The 15,068-nt window shown below is 31.5% G+C and overlaps 1 protein-coding gene across 1 annotated transcript; it reads left to right on the top strand.

The window, feature by feature from the left end:
* The first annotated feature begins 8,617 nt into the window (after positions 1–8,617).
* On the top strand, positions 8,618–13,403 carry LOC7461772 (putative recombination initiation defects 3). Its single transcript, XM_002302553.4, has 11 exons — positions 8,618–8,821; positions 9,472–9,625; positions 10,529–10,682; positions 10,836–10,970; positions 11,340–11,392; positions 11,504–11,698; positions 11,920–11,988; positions 12,088–12,137; positions 12,480–12,633; positions 12,888–12,969; positions 13,184–13,403. The coding sequence occupies exons 1-11, from the start codon at positions 8,757–8,759 to the stop codon at positions 13,288–13,290; spliced, it is 1,218 nt and encodes a 405-aa protein (XP_002302589.4). The 5' UTR covers positions 8,618–8,756; the 3' UTR covers positions 13,291–13,403.
* Positions 13,404–15,068: the final 1,665 nt, after the last annotated feature.

Here is a 15,068-nt window from a genome sequence, read left to right as displayed (position 1 = left end):
AACAACTATTTTTTGAGGTGTTTTGGAGCTTGTTGAGATGCATTGTTTGGACCATGTAATGCACCAATTTGGCTTTAAGCAACACATCTTGTCTAACATAAATACGAGCAATAAGTTACATTCTATTAGTCATTCGGGTAGACACACTAATTATAATTGGATGATTTATCATCTCCAGCATGTATCGATGTGGGATGCATGGAGAAATTTCATTTTTAGATAGGCGCATCTTGTAATTTCTAATGAGTAATACATGGGCTGGTACTTGAGTATAACACGTCGAATCATTACACCTAACCCAGCGCAAGTTCCTCTACGTGAGGAGATGGAGTATGAGCCACATGCATGTCGGATTTAAAATGTTGTAAGTATTTGTTACTTTTTATAGGCTTTGACAAAAAGAACATTGTATTTTATTTATGGATTAATAATTTCTATTTGCTTTATATTAGATTGGACAGTTGTTACATGATGGTCGTTGTGTTGCGGCTGATCTTCGTGATATCGACGACAACGATGAACTTGCTTGTTATAATACATCTTCTTGGTTCGAGACATGTTGTATTACACTTGATCATTTAGGAGAGACATTGAGCTTAGATGATGTTGTCTCGAAGGATGAGACCACATAGACATGTAAGTCATGTTATTGATGAAGTTGATCCATCCACTCGTCGTTCGCAGAAAACATAGATAGGCTCAGATGTATTATTATATTATGTATAATTATATTATGTTATTTTTCTAGTTAAGAGTTATTTTTATTATCACTACTTTTATAATATTAGTTTTTGTTAATTGTCATGTTGATTTTAAAGTTGTCTTACATATTATGCACTTTCATACTTAGTTTATATTTGGAATGAGTAAAAAAACTGAAAAACCGATTAAACCAAGAAAACCAAAAAAAATAACTGAAAAAACTGAACCATGAAAACAAATTGATTAAAGCGATTAGAATATTTTAAAAAATATTCGGTTCGGTTTGGTTTCGGTTTCATAAGCCTGAAATAAAAAATTCTAATCAAGCTGAACCGAAAAATAAAAAACCGAACCAAATAAAAACCAAGCCCATTAGAAAGTAAAAAAAAAAAACCCAAAAAACAATATATTTTTTTTGTTTTTAATATAAAATAACCGAACCGTGCCAAAATCAAACCAAACCGAACCAAAACCGGTCGGTTTGAACCGGTTTTGGTTTTATATTTTGTATTTTACAAAATTTCAGTTTGGTTGTTTTTATAGGTAAAAACCGAACCGAACCGAAAATGATCACCCATAATTTATATAAGCATGATTTAATATCGTTAATTAATAAATGAACAGGTGAATATGTTGTTTAAAACTTCAAATCATCCATCAACAACTTAAAAAATACACATAAATAAAAACAAAGTTTAAAAAACACACGCATTAATTTAAGATTATAATTAACAAATAAAAATGATGATAAAATAGCTTTTGTTACAATTAAGGGTTTGAGATTTGGTAATTTATGGTTTTGTTTGACCGGTTATGATAATTTAGACTTTGTGATTTTGTTTGGTCTTTAATTATGGTGGTTTAGACTTTATTTTATATAAAATTTTGAAATGGTTTGTATTGCTTGATACAACCGCTACTATTATTATTATTATTATTATTATTATTATTAGCAGTTATTAATAAAACCGTATTTTCTAATAGTAATTAAGTTAAAAATATATTATTTCCCATATATTTTTCTCTCCAATGCTATTTCTTAAAAACTTTATCGCTAGTTTGATAAAATACCCGCAATCCCTTAACATGCGGTCAGGATTGACACTGGAACAATGGAAGAATTCTAAGCTACAAGGACTGAAATAGAATATCGATAAATTTAAAGGAATTCACAAAATAGTAGATTTGCCTTCCTTCGTGTTGAAGGATTTATGAATTAGCGAGTGGGCTCCATTGCAGTTTGAAAAATTGGTACGGTAAGAGCATGAGAGAGGATGCAGTGAGGGGGCACTCACTTAGTTACCGTGGATTATTTCCCTTTATATAATATTAGTAGCATTTTTATTAAACTTGGTATCGAAGTTGACCCGGTGAAGAGGTCAGATCCCAAATTACAACAAGAATTAATTTAATTTAAATAAAATAAAAATATTTAAGATTTTACTTTTCATGTAAAAAAAATTAAGAAATAATCTATATAAATATAGGTTGGATACATGTTATAAATAATAAAATTTAAAAAATTATTTCAAATAATTTATCTAAATTTAGGCATACATATTATAAATAATAAAATTTAAAAGATTATTTTAAAAGTTTTTTATATTATATTAAAAAGATATTATCTTTTTTTAAGTTAAAATATTTAAATTATTTATTTTATATTAAAAAAACATAATTTTTTTCTTATCAACATAAAATATATATACCAATAAGCTTTAAGATTCCATAAAATTTCTTTTAAATGAAAGAGACCTCGATTAAAAGTTCATATATAACATCCCTGATAGAAGTTCACAATATTTTCTTATATATATCCATTATTTTATATTGTTTTTTTGATAAATTAAAATCTATAGTTTATTGTTTGAAAAAAATATGATAAAAGAATTCATAAAATTAATTACAAGTAATATAAGAAAAACATAAAAAAAAGATGATTCAATATTAAAATTTAAATATAATTTTAATTCTTCTTTGATCCAATTTTTCCATTTTCATTCTAGGCTTTTCATTTATGATAATCAAGTATCTCAAGAAAAAAAGGGAAATATAAAAAAAAATGAAAATAAGAAGAGGAAACTTTAAAGGGAAAGGAAGAATTGTTAATTGTAATCAAAAGAGGTAAAATCTATATTAGTTGAGCAAGGAAGGGCATTGAAAAGTCCTTATTATATATAAATTAATGGCTCAGAAATCGTGCAAAACTATAATAGTTGATTGATCTCCTTATGGCACGACGTGTTACATTGTGCTCTACGTATTTCCCTACGAGGCAAAACAATGAAATTGTTCCATGATATATAAAATACGGTGAATAAATTTATTATTATGCCATTTGAATGAAATTGACTATAAACTACAACTACTTATTATAAGATTTTTATAGCTAAAATAACAAGAAAAACAACTATTATTTAAATTTAAAGTATCATATTGATTTAGTATAACTTTTATGTTTGTATTTATTTTTATTCAAGCGTCCTAAAGAGATCTTAACTAGTTTATATATTTTACATCATAGAGTATATAACAAGACAACATGTAATTCATTATAATCCATAAAAATATGCATAATTAGATATATATTTAAGATTAAAATAAATTCAGTTTGTTATCGAGAAAAAAAATTATAATACTTATATATTTGAGTTGTTTTGTTTTAAAAAGTAAATTTGATTGCATGAATAACAAGGTTAAGTGAAAATTATATATAAAATTGAAAATATTTATTGGTTATATAGATAAATCGATTTTAAATTAGAATATAAATATTTAATTTGATGTGTTTAAATTAATCCAAATATTTTTTATATGTAAAAAAAGTTATTCAAAAGTTAAGAATCCACATGTAAGGGTATTTTTGGATGATAGTTTTGTTTTTTTTCCTAGTGGTCAATATTTTGAATGGAAGATTTAAGTCTATGTGTTTGTGGTTGGAGGGTGTTTTTGTAAAAAATTATATTTTTTATTTTTTAAAATATTTTAATATATTGATATTAAAAATAAATTTTAAAAATTACAAAAGTTATTAAAATATATCTCTAAATAAAATATTTTAAAAAAATAACGGCTAATGCAATGAAAAACAAGAGCTCTCTTCAGCATGTTTTCGTTGACACGACCTACGATACAATCAACAGGGATCTGTCTATGAATTACGACGCATGGTAATTCTAGCGAGAGTCCATCATGATAAGGATGTGAGGGCGACCTCATTATAATATTTCCAATTGCTACGGGTTGTTGGGAGGAATATTCTGTAGACGGCGTGAGATACTTCTCTAATCTCTAGATATTTCCGTTTATAATATTCAGTTACCATTTGTCTGCCAACATCGCTACGTTCCTGTTTCGGACTTCCTAAAAAATTTAATTTTTTATTTTTATTAAAATTTAATATGTTTAGAATAATTTTGAAGTGTTAATATCAAAAATAATTTTTAAAAAGTAAAAAAAATATTATTGGCATGCATTTTGACACGAAAAGTTATTTGAAAAGCAACCGCAACCACACTAATAGTTATACTTTGACTAATTTTATTTTAAAATCTTGCAAAATTAATCCGGTTAATTATAAATAATTTGAAAGGTTAACATGACCAGATATGATATAAACATGACCGAGTTATAATCAAGAAATAATAAATAAATAAAAACAAAAAATAAGCTAGATTCTTCCAGTACCTCATAAATTGACCCCACAATAGTTATTCTAGTTTTTTATCTGTCAAACTGTGAAGACAGGGAAAAGAATATCAAGAGTTATTTTATTGTACTAGCTAGCCAGGAGACACAATGGCAATTCAAGATATTACATGGATGAAGAACTTTACATGTATAATGCATATAAGGTGATCAATCACATCTTTATCATGGAATTAAAAGAGGGAATACTTACCACACTCCCAATTTATTGTGCTTTGCACCATAAATTTATTATTGTACCCTTGCCCTGCATGAACAACTTTTGCTTTCTAGAAGGGTGATTCAGTCTTTTCATAAGGGTTTAAACGTCTTTGCCATGTACATATATCTAAATATTTTTTTTGAGTTCTAAAAAATTAGAATGCGGAGTCGTGAAATATTCACGCAAAATTTTATATGCTCTATTAACATATTTCATGCAAGCATATAATTTTATGCAAGTTTGGCATTATATTTTTAAAATTTTATGCAAGTTTGGCATTATATTTTTAATCAATGATCATTGTGCAAATATGCACGATATTTTATGCAAAGTAGGTGTCTCATTTCTCATTAATGGTTATTTCTTACAAACATAACGTATGGACAGTTATCAAGTTCTTCATCAATGACATGGTTAGACAGTACTACAATCAATGGTGGGTATAAATGTTTCTTTAATCGTGAAACTCTTTATGTTTTAATGTGAATGTGATCAACATCTATAAATATCTTGAGCTATAGAATAATGTGAAACTTTTTCGGACTCTATATTTTATTTTTTTGTATTATTTTTATTTTATTTTATATATTTATTGATTTAAGCATATGATAGTTTATCATCTAATAAAAAAACTTGTTATTCAGGTGAGCTTTCAGCAACCAATCATGCCCAATAACCTGACCCTAACTCGTAAAAAACTCAATTTCTGTATAAAGTATAGTGGTATTAAATACATTGTCTTCCTCTTCAAGTGAAAGCAAGAGTACCCTTGTACATCTACATGAGAAAATGTCCATCTAGCAATAGTATAAATGGATTTGTCTTGGTTGTGTTGGCATGTTAATCATTAATTCTTTTTATAGCGGTTGTGGTTATCAAAACATGTTGAATAAATGCACCATCATTTCCATGTAGTTGCTTCTTCACTAATATTTTCCAGAAATAAGGAATTTGACTATATATTTTAAAACATTTCCTCATTTGTATATATTCAAATGTTGATAATATTTTTTTTCTGGTGAAAAAAATTAAATCGTACAACTTGTAAAAATATAATTTGACCAAACAAAATTTAATCTTGAGATTAAGATAACCCCAGAAAAATAAAGTCAAAATAAATTATAAAAATTGATTATCAATTGTTCATGTCGGACTTAATATTGAACGATAAAATTTATAAAAATCTTTAAAAAATAATATAAAAATAAGTCAAGTCAATTCAAGTTAGCCGTTAAGCACTATTATTGGATCATAATATCAGGATAGCTTAATGAAAAATAATCTGAAATAAATTATAAAATATAATTTTTAATTAAGTAAAGTATATATTGATAAATAGTGATTATTGCTTTGTGAGGATGGTACAATAAAACTCTTTCCTCTTCTGTTTAGTTAAAAATTTCATTAGAAGTATATATATACACACACGCACACACAATTATTTTCGAGCAGTTTTCGTGATCAAGCAAGTTAAGAATATTTTAAAAAGTCAAAGCAAGTCCTTTCATTCCCAAATAAAGAATCAAACTGCCTCCAGCCAGTTGTTAACAATTGACCACGCTATCGATCGATGAGCTGAAGGGACCAGCGAGAAGTCAGTATAGATAAAATATATTTTAACAGATAATTTTTTTGTATATAAACAAAGGAAGCCATAATTAATAAATTGAGAGAAAGAAAAGCATTTTCCACTCAGACGCGGCTTGGCCCTGAGGTCAACTCAGGACAGAATTGAAGATTACAACACACAAATGTGAACGCATCTTTTCTTGCTCCCTACGATATCACTATCAAAATCCAAGAGGGCTTCAAATTGGAGCTGATATACACGAGAGTGTTCCCCCTTATTTCATTTTCATCTTGTTTAAAAAGATTCTTAAAGGAACGCAATCCTGCACGCGTCTACATAGGTGGAATATAATGAATTTAATTTTTTTTTAAAATCTAAAATAATCCAGGTCAATCTTTAAAATTTATAATCCAAGTTACGAGATTGTGTTAATTTATAAAAAAACAAATTAAAAAATCAAAAAATAAAATCCTCATTCATCCAAAAGTGTAAAATTATAAAATTCTCAGCTTAAATTCTCCATCTACTTTGCAGGCAGTTAACAAGGATGATTACTACCTCTGGGCATACAGTCTTGACAATGATGTTTACTGTGAAGCAAATCGTCTGCGTAGGCCATGGCTTGTACATTGCACCCGGCCTTGAATTGTAGGAGAGACAATGCCAAATTCACCATTAATTACATGTATGACATAGGAATTAATAGCTAAGTTGAATTTTTCCAAAATCCATCCACCAACTGTGTACGCTGCACCGGGCCTTCTCTTCCACGCCATTTTCCAATAATAAAACGACAAAGAAAAAAAAAAAGATAAAGAAAAAACTTCCACGAGACATACGAAAGTTGAAACTGCAAAACGTTCAGCTACCAAACCAATAGGATTCAAGTGGAGCCCAGCATTTCCAGCCGCATCAATCTAATTTCATACCAATCATCCCAATACACATTATCCATTCTCTCAAAGAGTCTTTTACCGCACGGGTCTTCTTCCAGCATGTTTAGGAGCTCACTGCAAATTATATTCTTTTAAATTTTAAAAAATTTTATTAATTTTTTATTAATATTTTTAAATTGTTTTGACGTGCTGATTTTAAAAATAATTTTTTTAAAATAAAAAAAAATTATTTTAATATATTTAAAAACAAAAAAACACTTTAAATCATAATCACTATCACAAACCAAACACAGTCAAAGGGCATAAAAAAAAATCCATCATAACAAATTAGGTCATATTTCCGAAGAAGATAACGTGTACTAGAAAAAAAAATCTCAGTCCAACTTTCATCAAACCTTACAATATGAGCTAAAGTACTGATTTCAGTCTTTGGGGAAGATGTTCAGCAAGTTGATAATGGACCCTATATGCATCGTTAACAAAGGCAGCTCGATGAAGCAACTTCATTAAATACACCGTAAGTAACTTACATTAATGAATCATTGGATGAATCGTTGCTTGGTCTTCATTGAAAACTTGAGTGATGGGAGGATTTTGAAAGAAATTTCAAAAGAAATTTACACGATAGCAAACATAACCTTTGGAATTATTGGATGGGTCGGTAAGTGTTGAGAAAAGATATTCACCAAAAAAACCATTGAAGAATTAATTAATAGCATATTGGGGTGCAGGTTTAAAACCTGTATCCCAACTCCAAATCAGACGAGGAATCAGATCTGCTTGCACGACGTAACACAAAGGTGAAGGGGATTGATGGGTCACGAACCTCACTGAAAACATCGGACCATAATGAGAACGTGTGAGGGGGGCTACGAGGAAGAATTGAGTGGGGACAACACGAGATCGTAGGAGGATTACAGGTGTTTTAAAGTGTGTTTATAGTTATTTTTTAAAGTATTTTTTGTTTGAAAATATATTAAAATAATATATTTTTATTTTTTTAAAATAATTTTTGATATTAACATATTAAAATGATTGAAAAATATATAAAAAATAATATTAAACAAAAAAAATTTTAATTTTTGAATGATTTAGCATTAGTATATTCGCAAACGCTAAAATCAAGTAGGATACCTCTAGTAATTGAAAGAGATAAAATATAATAAAAGGTTAATTTTATAGTTATTAAACTTGTATGGACCTGAAAGGTTAATGTGGGACTCGATGGTTGGACTGGTTCAAGTAAGATAAAAGACTGGAATAAGCAAAAATCAGATGAAACCTGGTTGACCCATGACCCGGGTGACCCGGTAAAACCCAGTTGAGACCAATATATTTTTTATTTTTTAAAATTTATTTTTAACATTAATATATTAAAATCATCCTAAAAAAAAAACAATTTAATTTAAAGTAAATAAGTAATTTTTTAAAAAAACTAAATGCTTTTGAACATACTCCAAGTTGCCAGCTTCTTTCCCGCCACGTCTCCTGTATAAGCATTATGAATTCATTTCACAACTCTATCCGCTCATAGTCTCATAACCGATCTCTCTGTCTTGATACTTCATTTGAATTCAAAAATCAATTTCTCGCTTTACCGCCAAACCTAGGACTTCAATCAATCCAATTAGGTTTTCATCCGTCCTCTTCGAGACCTCAAAATCACTGGCACGATCAAATGAAGTTGAAGATCAACAAAGCGTGCGATCTCAGCTCCATTTCGGTCCTTCCTCCTCAATCAAGGTTCGATTTAACTATCACGACTCGCTTCTGTTGGATTCTTTTAAGATTCTCTAAAACCATAGAAATTGAGTTTCTGTTTTGACATGGTCTAGCTTAGCTTAGCTTTTCAGATTTCAAAAATTGAACAACAGAAACAGCGATGTGACTTTGTTTTCTTTTCTTAGATATTCCTCTGTTTTCGCCGTATCCAAACAGAAGGAATCAATTGTTTGATTTCGTTTTCCAGTTCAATTGTTTTGCTCGTATTTAAATGATCTGAAGGAGATTAGCTGCTTTTGATATCTCTGTGAGATCTGTTTGGATGCTGAGAAAATGTAAACAGAGGAAATCCAAAAACAGCTGCTTAACTTCGTTAATCTCGTTCTTCTTTTTATTTTTCTCACAGAGAGAAACTTCAATATTTTTCTTCTTCGCCTGTGTGTCTAGCCTTAATTTTATACCGATCTTAAAGACCTATTCTATTTGTTGCGTAGAAAAACTGGAGAAGATGAGAATATATGTTTATGTATTGTTAAGAATTTCATTACGTCAGTTAATTAGGTGATTTTTGAATAGGATATGAGAGAAGGTATTTAACGATGTTTTCATTGTTTTGATAAAAAAAAAAAATCTAACTAATTGTACTGTTTGTTCTTTTTTCTGATACAAAGGAGATCAAGTTCTATACCTGTTGGACCACAACAAGCATCACAGATTCGATCACAACAATCACAGCAGTCATTTTCACAGGGGTTTTCATCTCAGCATGGCATGTTTTCTCAGATCTCTCAGACTTCTCTTGATGAAGCTCTGACAAATGGTCAGGTTGATTCTCATTTCTGATTTCGATTTTATTTGTTTTATGAAAACATGGAGCGTTAGAATAATACTAAATTAGAATTCTGTGAATTTTGTTAAATTGTTTTCTAGAAATTCAAATATTTGTCCCATTACATTTTATAGTTTTACCAGTGTTAACCTCAATTGAGTCGAGGTTCTTGGTTATGGAAATGGCTAATGTGTGATTTTATATCATTTTATTTCCGAATCTGTTATGAGAGGAGATGAGCCTGAATTATAGAAGCTTTTGGATTTTGAAATTGTGAATCTTAAGGGAGATTTGTTAGGTCAATCAAGCACATTTCTTACTGTTCTTCTGTTATCATGAAAACAATCGTAATTTACCACCATAGGTGATTTGCTGTCAAACTGGCGATCATTTCATTTCTGATAGATATGACAATTATAAGCTGTGAAGATCTAGTTCCTTTAGCTGTTTTGTTGTTCCATGCTCAATGACTATTTTTATACCTAGGCTTGACCTTGTCCTAAGGGTCCTTCCATCTGTTATCCACTCATTTTGCAAAAATGTGACCTGCTGTGCCGGGAGAGGTACGCAGTCACTCAACCATAGGGAGAGGCTCTTATCTGAATACATAGTATGTTTAGATTCGAGGGGTGAGAACCTCCTTCAAAGTGTGTGTTTTGCCCCTTTGGAAACTTCGTTTTCTGATTCCTTTCCTGGGAATAGTTGCCTGGTCCGAACCCCTTTGTAGCTCTTCTTTGCCAAACCTTCGATGGAATAGTGTCTCATGTAATGGCCTTGGACTGTGATGGCATTTGTCAGACAATGTTCTGTGAGTTACTTGTTTATTGTGTATAAAATACAATTGAATGTGTTCATCATTCCACTTTGTTTCCTTTGTTTTTTGTTCATTTGTTATACAGAGATTCAGTTCACAGGAGCGAGAGAACTCTGTGAAGAAGCCATCTTGCTTACCAGTAGTTAGCTATAGACGTGAAGATAGCCAATTACCAATATCTAGATCGTCTTCCAATCTAATACGCAATTGGAGTGCTGCTCCTGTTCCAGATCATAAATGTAAGTTTCATATGGAGTGAAACAAACTATCAGAAAAGTCTAGTAATTCAACTCTCCCATTCAAGATCTATAAGCAGATCAATTAAGTTCATATTCTTGCATGCATGAATTCTTCATTATGTGGAGTACTAAATTCTTTATTTAACTAAGCAGATCAGATAAATGAAGAACTTCATCACCGGATTGGAATGATGGAAACCTCCTTAACCAAGTTTGGAATGATCTTGGATTCTGTTCAGAGCGATCTTATGCAAGTAAAGAAGGGAATAAAAGAAGTATCACTGGAGAGTGAGTAATATAAACTTTTAACATTTTGGAAATTAGGAGCTTGTGAGAAAACAATTTGGTGGAATCACGACTTAGGATTGTTGTAAAAACCAACTTGGAAATCTAAATTGTTATATCTCCTTCCCTTTAAGTTGAATGGAGCTTGGTAATCTCTTGACTTGTTTGTCAAATAACTTAAATTGATATATGTCCCTTAGGGGTATGCACTTGAATTTCAACTGATATAACCATCCTCATGTTGTTCTGTTTACTCTTGTCTTGTCTGGTAGGATTTGGATTAGAACTAAGATATTTAATCTCATTGCACTCAATGTCAAGGTTTTTTAATGTAATTTTTTAAAGTTGGTTTGTCTTCTCAATTTCCTTCAGCGGAAGGCATGCTACAGAAGTTGATTGTCCTTGACACCTCACTGAAGCTAACGGTAACACTGCAACAGACACTTATTTACAACTCTTTTGACTTTAAGCATTAGCAGCCCAATTTTTTGTGTCAATTCAACACTTTTAAACATTTCCGAGATAATGTAAACCAGAATACGGGACAAGAAGATGTCAAATTCAGCCTTGAGGGGAGCCTGAAATCTTTATCAGAACAACTAAGCAAGGATAGATATCAAGATAATTTGCAGCAGATATTCTTGGTGCTTTCTACCTTACCAAAGCAGATGGAAATGTTTCTGTACAAACTACAAAATGAGCTATGCACAACCTTCACCAAAGAAATTCAGGCACGTATAGTGTTGCAGCAGCAAAGCTAGAACACCTGCAAGAATTCGGAATTTAATATAAAGCTGCATTCTATTTCTTTGCTCAATATCAATAATACTGAAAAGTCAAGTCTTCTTAAAAGTTTTTGATTATTTACTTATTTCCTGTTTTAAATACTCAATTATGCCTATCAGCCTTCGCTTGTTAATTCCTTTTCACTTCATGATTTCTATACATTTAGGCAATGGCTTGCAGCGTGAAGACCCCCCTCGACCAAAAAAGTCAATCAATCACTGTAGTTCTGCCAAAGGTCTTTACTCTTTGAAGAAAATTCAGGGTATCTTCTCCGAGAAATTACCAATTGTGATCGTGATTTCTTAGAAAACCTTGTCTCTATTCAAATTTGCAGGTTACCGGGAATCATGTCACTCCACCGAGAAGGACAGAGCCAGTAAAGAAGTATGCAAAGATCTAGTTTTCCTTTATCCAGCTTGGCTTCGTGCTCTCACTGATTCTGTATTGTTCTATGTTTGTTGATTCCAAGTGCCGCGCATAAAACATTTGAAACCATGAGTGCATCCATGTGTGCGAAAGAGTGAGAGAAAAGAAGCGCATGGCAGTTCCATACGATGTCGTTGGCATCCTTTGCTTGGATTTGATTAAATGCCTTGGTTTTTTATTGTGTGTGTGTGTGTGTGTGTGTATCTTCTGGTTGATATATATTGGTTCCTTAGTTCTTAAACGTAATTTTAATACATTCCATCAAAACTAAGAACTCTGAACGGTTTCTCTTGATTCCAGTCCAGCTTTGCCTCCAAAGGTTTCTGTGCATGCAAAAATAGTTCCAAAGATGGAAACAGGAGGTTGGAAGTCTGTAAAGGTGGAACAACGCTCATTTACACGAGCGGCATCCCTCAGGGAGCAGAAACGCAACAAAGTTTCTTCAGATCAACAGGTAGTTGTTAGTGTGCATATTGTTTTGGTCTTCCCAGTATTGCAAGTGAAACACGCTTTCTAGTTCGGATTTGGTGTATATGCTGGCACTTCCTGGTTGATTGGCATGATAAAAATAGCTGAGCAAGTTATATCACTTCAAAAATGGGGAAAAACATGAATGATGCGTTTCATGGAAAAATTTCTGCTTACTGATCCGAAGAAAATTTTCATCTAATATTCAAGGTCAATTTAAATTATTGATCCACGTTGCAGGAAAAACAAAGTAGAGTTATCATTGATTCAGATGAGGAGATTGAGGGAGGTTTTTCTTGCTTGATTGATGTCAAGGAAACAGGTACTCCATGCAAGAAAATTTTCAGGATTGATTTATACTGTTCGTTACTCTTCGCATTAGTCACATGAGAGGTGCACATCATAGCTGCATATGATATATTTAGAACTTAAAAGCCTTTTAGAAGAAGTCTAGCGGTTGCTCACACACAGGCACTTTAGAACAGCTATTAGATCTACTATCATTGCTCTAAATGTTACCTGTTTCCCTGTTCAAGGCATCAGAAACCCCATATTGGATGTGTCGAAGGAAGAGACTGCAAGAATTTTGAGAAAAGCTAGGAGGCAAAAGAGAAAATACTGTAATCCTATCATTATTAATTGAAGGTATACTTGCGCGTTTGTATTTGCTTTATTCCAAGCGCACACACTTCCAGTTGTTGCTGAATGCTGATCTTAATCTTCATTGTTAATTAAAATCCTTGCTGTTCCTTTTAAGATATCTTCCAAATTGAAGTGCTGGAACTAGAATACAAAATGAACTTGCCTAAAAGGGAATACAGAGTTAGTTCGTAGATTTCCTAAATGAATGGCTCCAAGCACGTGTCTTTTATATTGGCGATGCGTCGTCAGACTCAGAAGTTTAAGCTAGAATTATTTTTCATGAAGTAGCTAGGCAAGACACAAGGTCTCCAGTGCCACTGTACTGCGGATAAATATTTTTGGTTAACGAGTCCAATAGTTTTGATTTCTCATGTCCCGAAGAGTCAGAAGTTGCCAAGGAATTATTGCTGAAGACCCACCACCACATAGCTGTTCCAGATCAGTCGTATTTTACTACGATCACCATTGGTTCAGTGCATTTTTGCTTCTGTCTACCGTCTCTTAACAACCTTGTCGCCCGCGTGTTTTTATCAGTTGCATGTGCAGCATTAATCCGGAGAAAAATAAAAATCCATATGCTTCCAATAAAGGAAAGTAAAATAATGCACTTTGTAGGACTACGGATCAAGTTACATCATTGCAATCATACTTGAAAGGGGAATTAGTAACCAAATTGGAAGGGGAAAAAAAGCGAAAAGAGAAAGAAGAATAGAGGCTGTGAGTTGGGATGCCCTGTTGCCGCGCATCTGCTCGTATATAGAATTGGGTCTGTCTACAATGGGTTTTGTGTGTTATTTCGTGGCTTGGCAATTCAATGTCCATGGACTCTACAGCACAGGATGTTGCTAGATGCCTCTGTACGGCCTATGACATTTATGAAAAGGTCAATACCTAAATGGGTCTATAATGTTACTCTCTCTCTCTCTCTCTTCGGATAAGTATGCCCCCTTTTTGTAGAACAACGATTTTTGTTATTGGTTAATTTATTTCGTTTTTTTTTTTGTAATATTCTTACTAGGAAGGGATCGGATGGGGTGGTCAATCATGTTGTTGATGGAGATTATCAAACCATGAGCACGGTACACAATGTCTTATATAAATTCATATTATTTATTAATTTAATACTATAATATCTGTCTTAAAAAAACCTGCGCATTAAGTGCCTACACCACTGTTCTTTGCCGTAATTTTTATAAGTGTATTTATAGTTATTTTTTAAAATATTTTTTATTTAAAAATATATTAAAATAATATTTTTTTTTATTTTTTAAAAATTATTTTTATATCATTACATTAAAATGATTTGAAAATATTAATTTAAAATAAATAAAAAAATTAAAATACTTTTAAAAACACTTTTAAAATATAAAAACAAATAAATGACACACTTATATAGTAAAGGCAGCGTCCCTGAGAGGTCACCAGATACGATTCTTCAAAGGGCTGCTTGCAAGGGCAGCTCCTGTGGAATAAAATAATGGGTGAGCATGCGCTGTATTATATGTTTCTAATTCTCAAAGGCTATTGCTACCTTGTCTTGTTAGGGAATCAAAACATTGGAAAATGTCTCTGGTCTTGCAAGTCTCTTTCTTTAATGATAATATCGATGTCGTGAGTGAGTGAGCATCTAGCAAAGCACCAAGCTGCTAACTATTATAGGATGGTAGATCTTCTGGGTGATTTCAAGTTCATCTTAAGATGTATGGAAAGAAAGAAGCTCTAACTAAAAATATTTTTTTAAAAAAAATTCTTTTTCATCAACACCGTCTACCAATCTTT

Source organism: Populus trichocarpa, chromosome 2 (assembly GCF_000002775.5).
Source record: "Populus trichocarpa isolate Nisqually-1 chromosome 2, P.trichocarpa_v4.1, whole genome shotgun sequence".
NCBI classification, from domain to species: Eukaryota; Viridiplantae; Streptophyta; class Magnoliopsida; order Malpighiales; family Salicaceae; genus Populus; species Populus trichocarpa.
The sequence above is the reverse complement of the archived record's forward strand: the minus strand, read 5'-3'. Positions and strand labels throughout refer to the sequence as shown.

What these genes read in the sequence shown, in the direction of transcription:
- LOC7461772 (XM_002302553.4), top strand. Translation starts at nt 8,757, where the DNA reads ATGAAGTTGAAGATCAACAAAGCGTGCGATCTCAGCTCCATTTCGGTC. An exon ending in AAGCTCTGACAAATGGTCAG is followed by an intron (nt 9,626 to 10,528) that starts GTTGATTCTCAT and finishes TTTGTTATACAG; the next exon opens with AGATTCAGTTCACAGGAGCG. An exon ending in AAGTTTCTTCAGATCAACAG is followed by an intron (nt 12,634 to 12,887) that starts GTAGTTGTTAGT and finishes TCCACGTTGCAG; the next exon opens with GAAAAACAAAGTAGAGTTAT.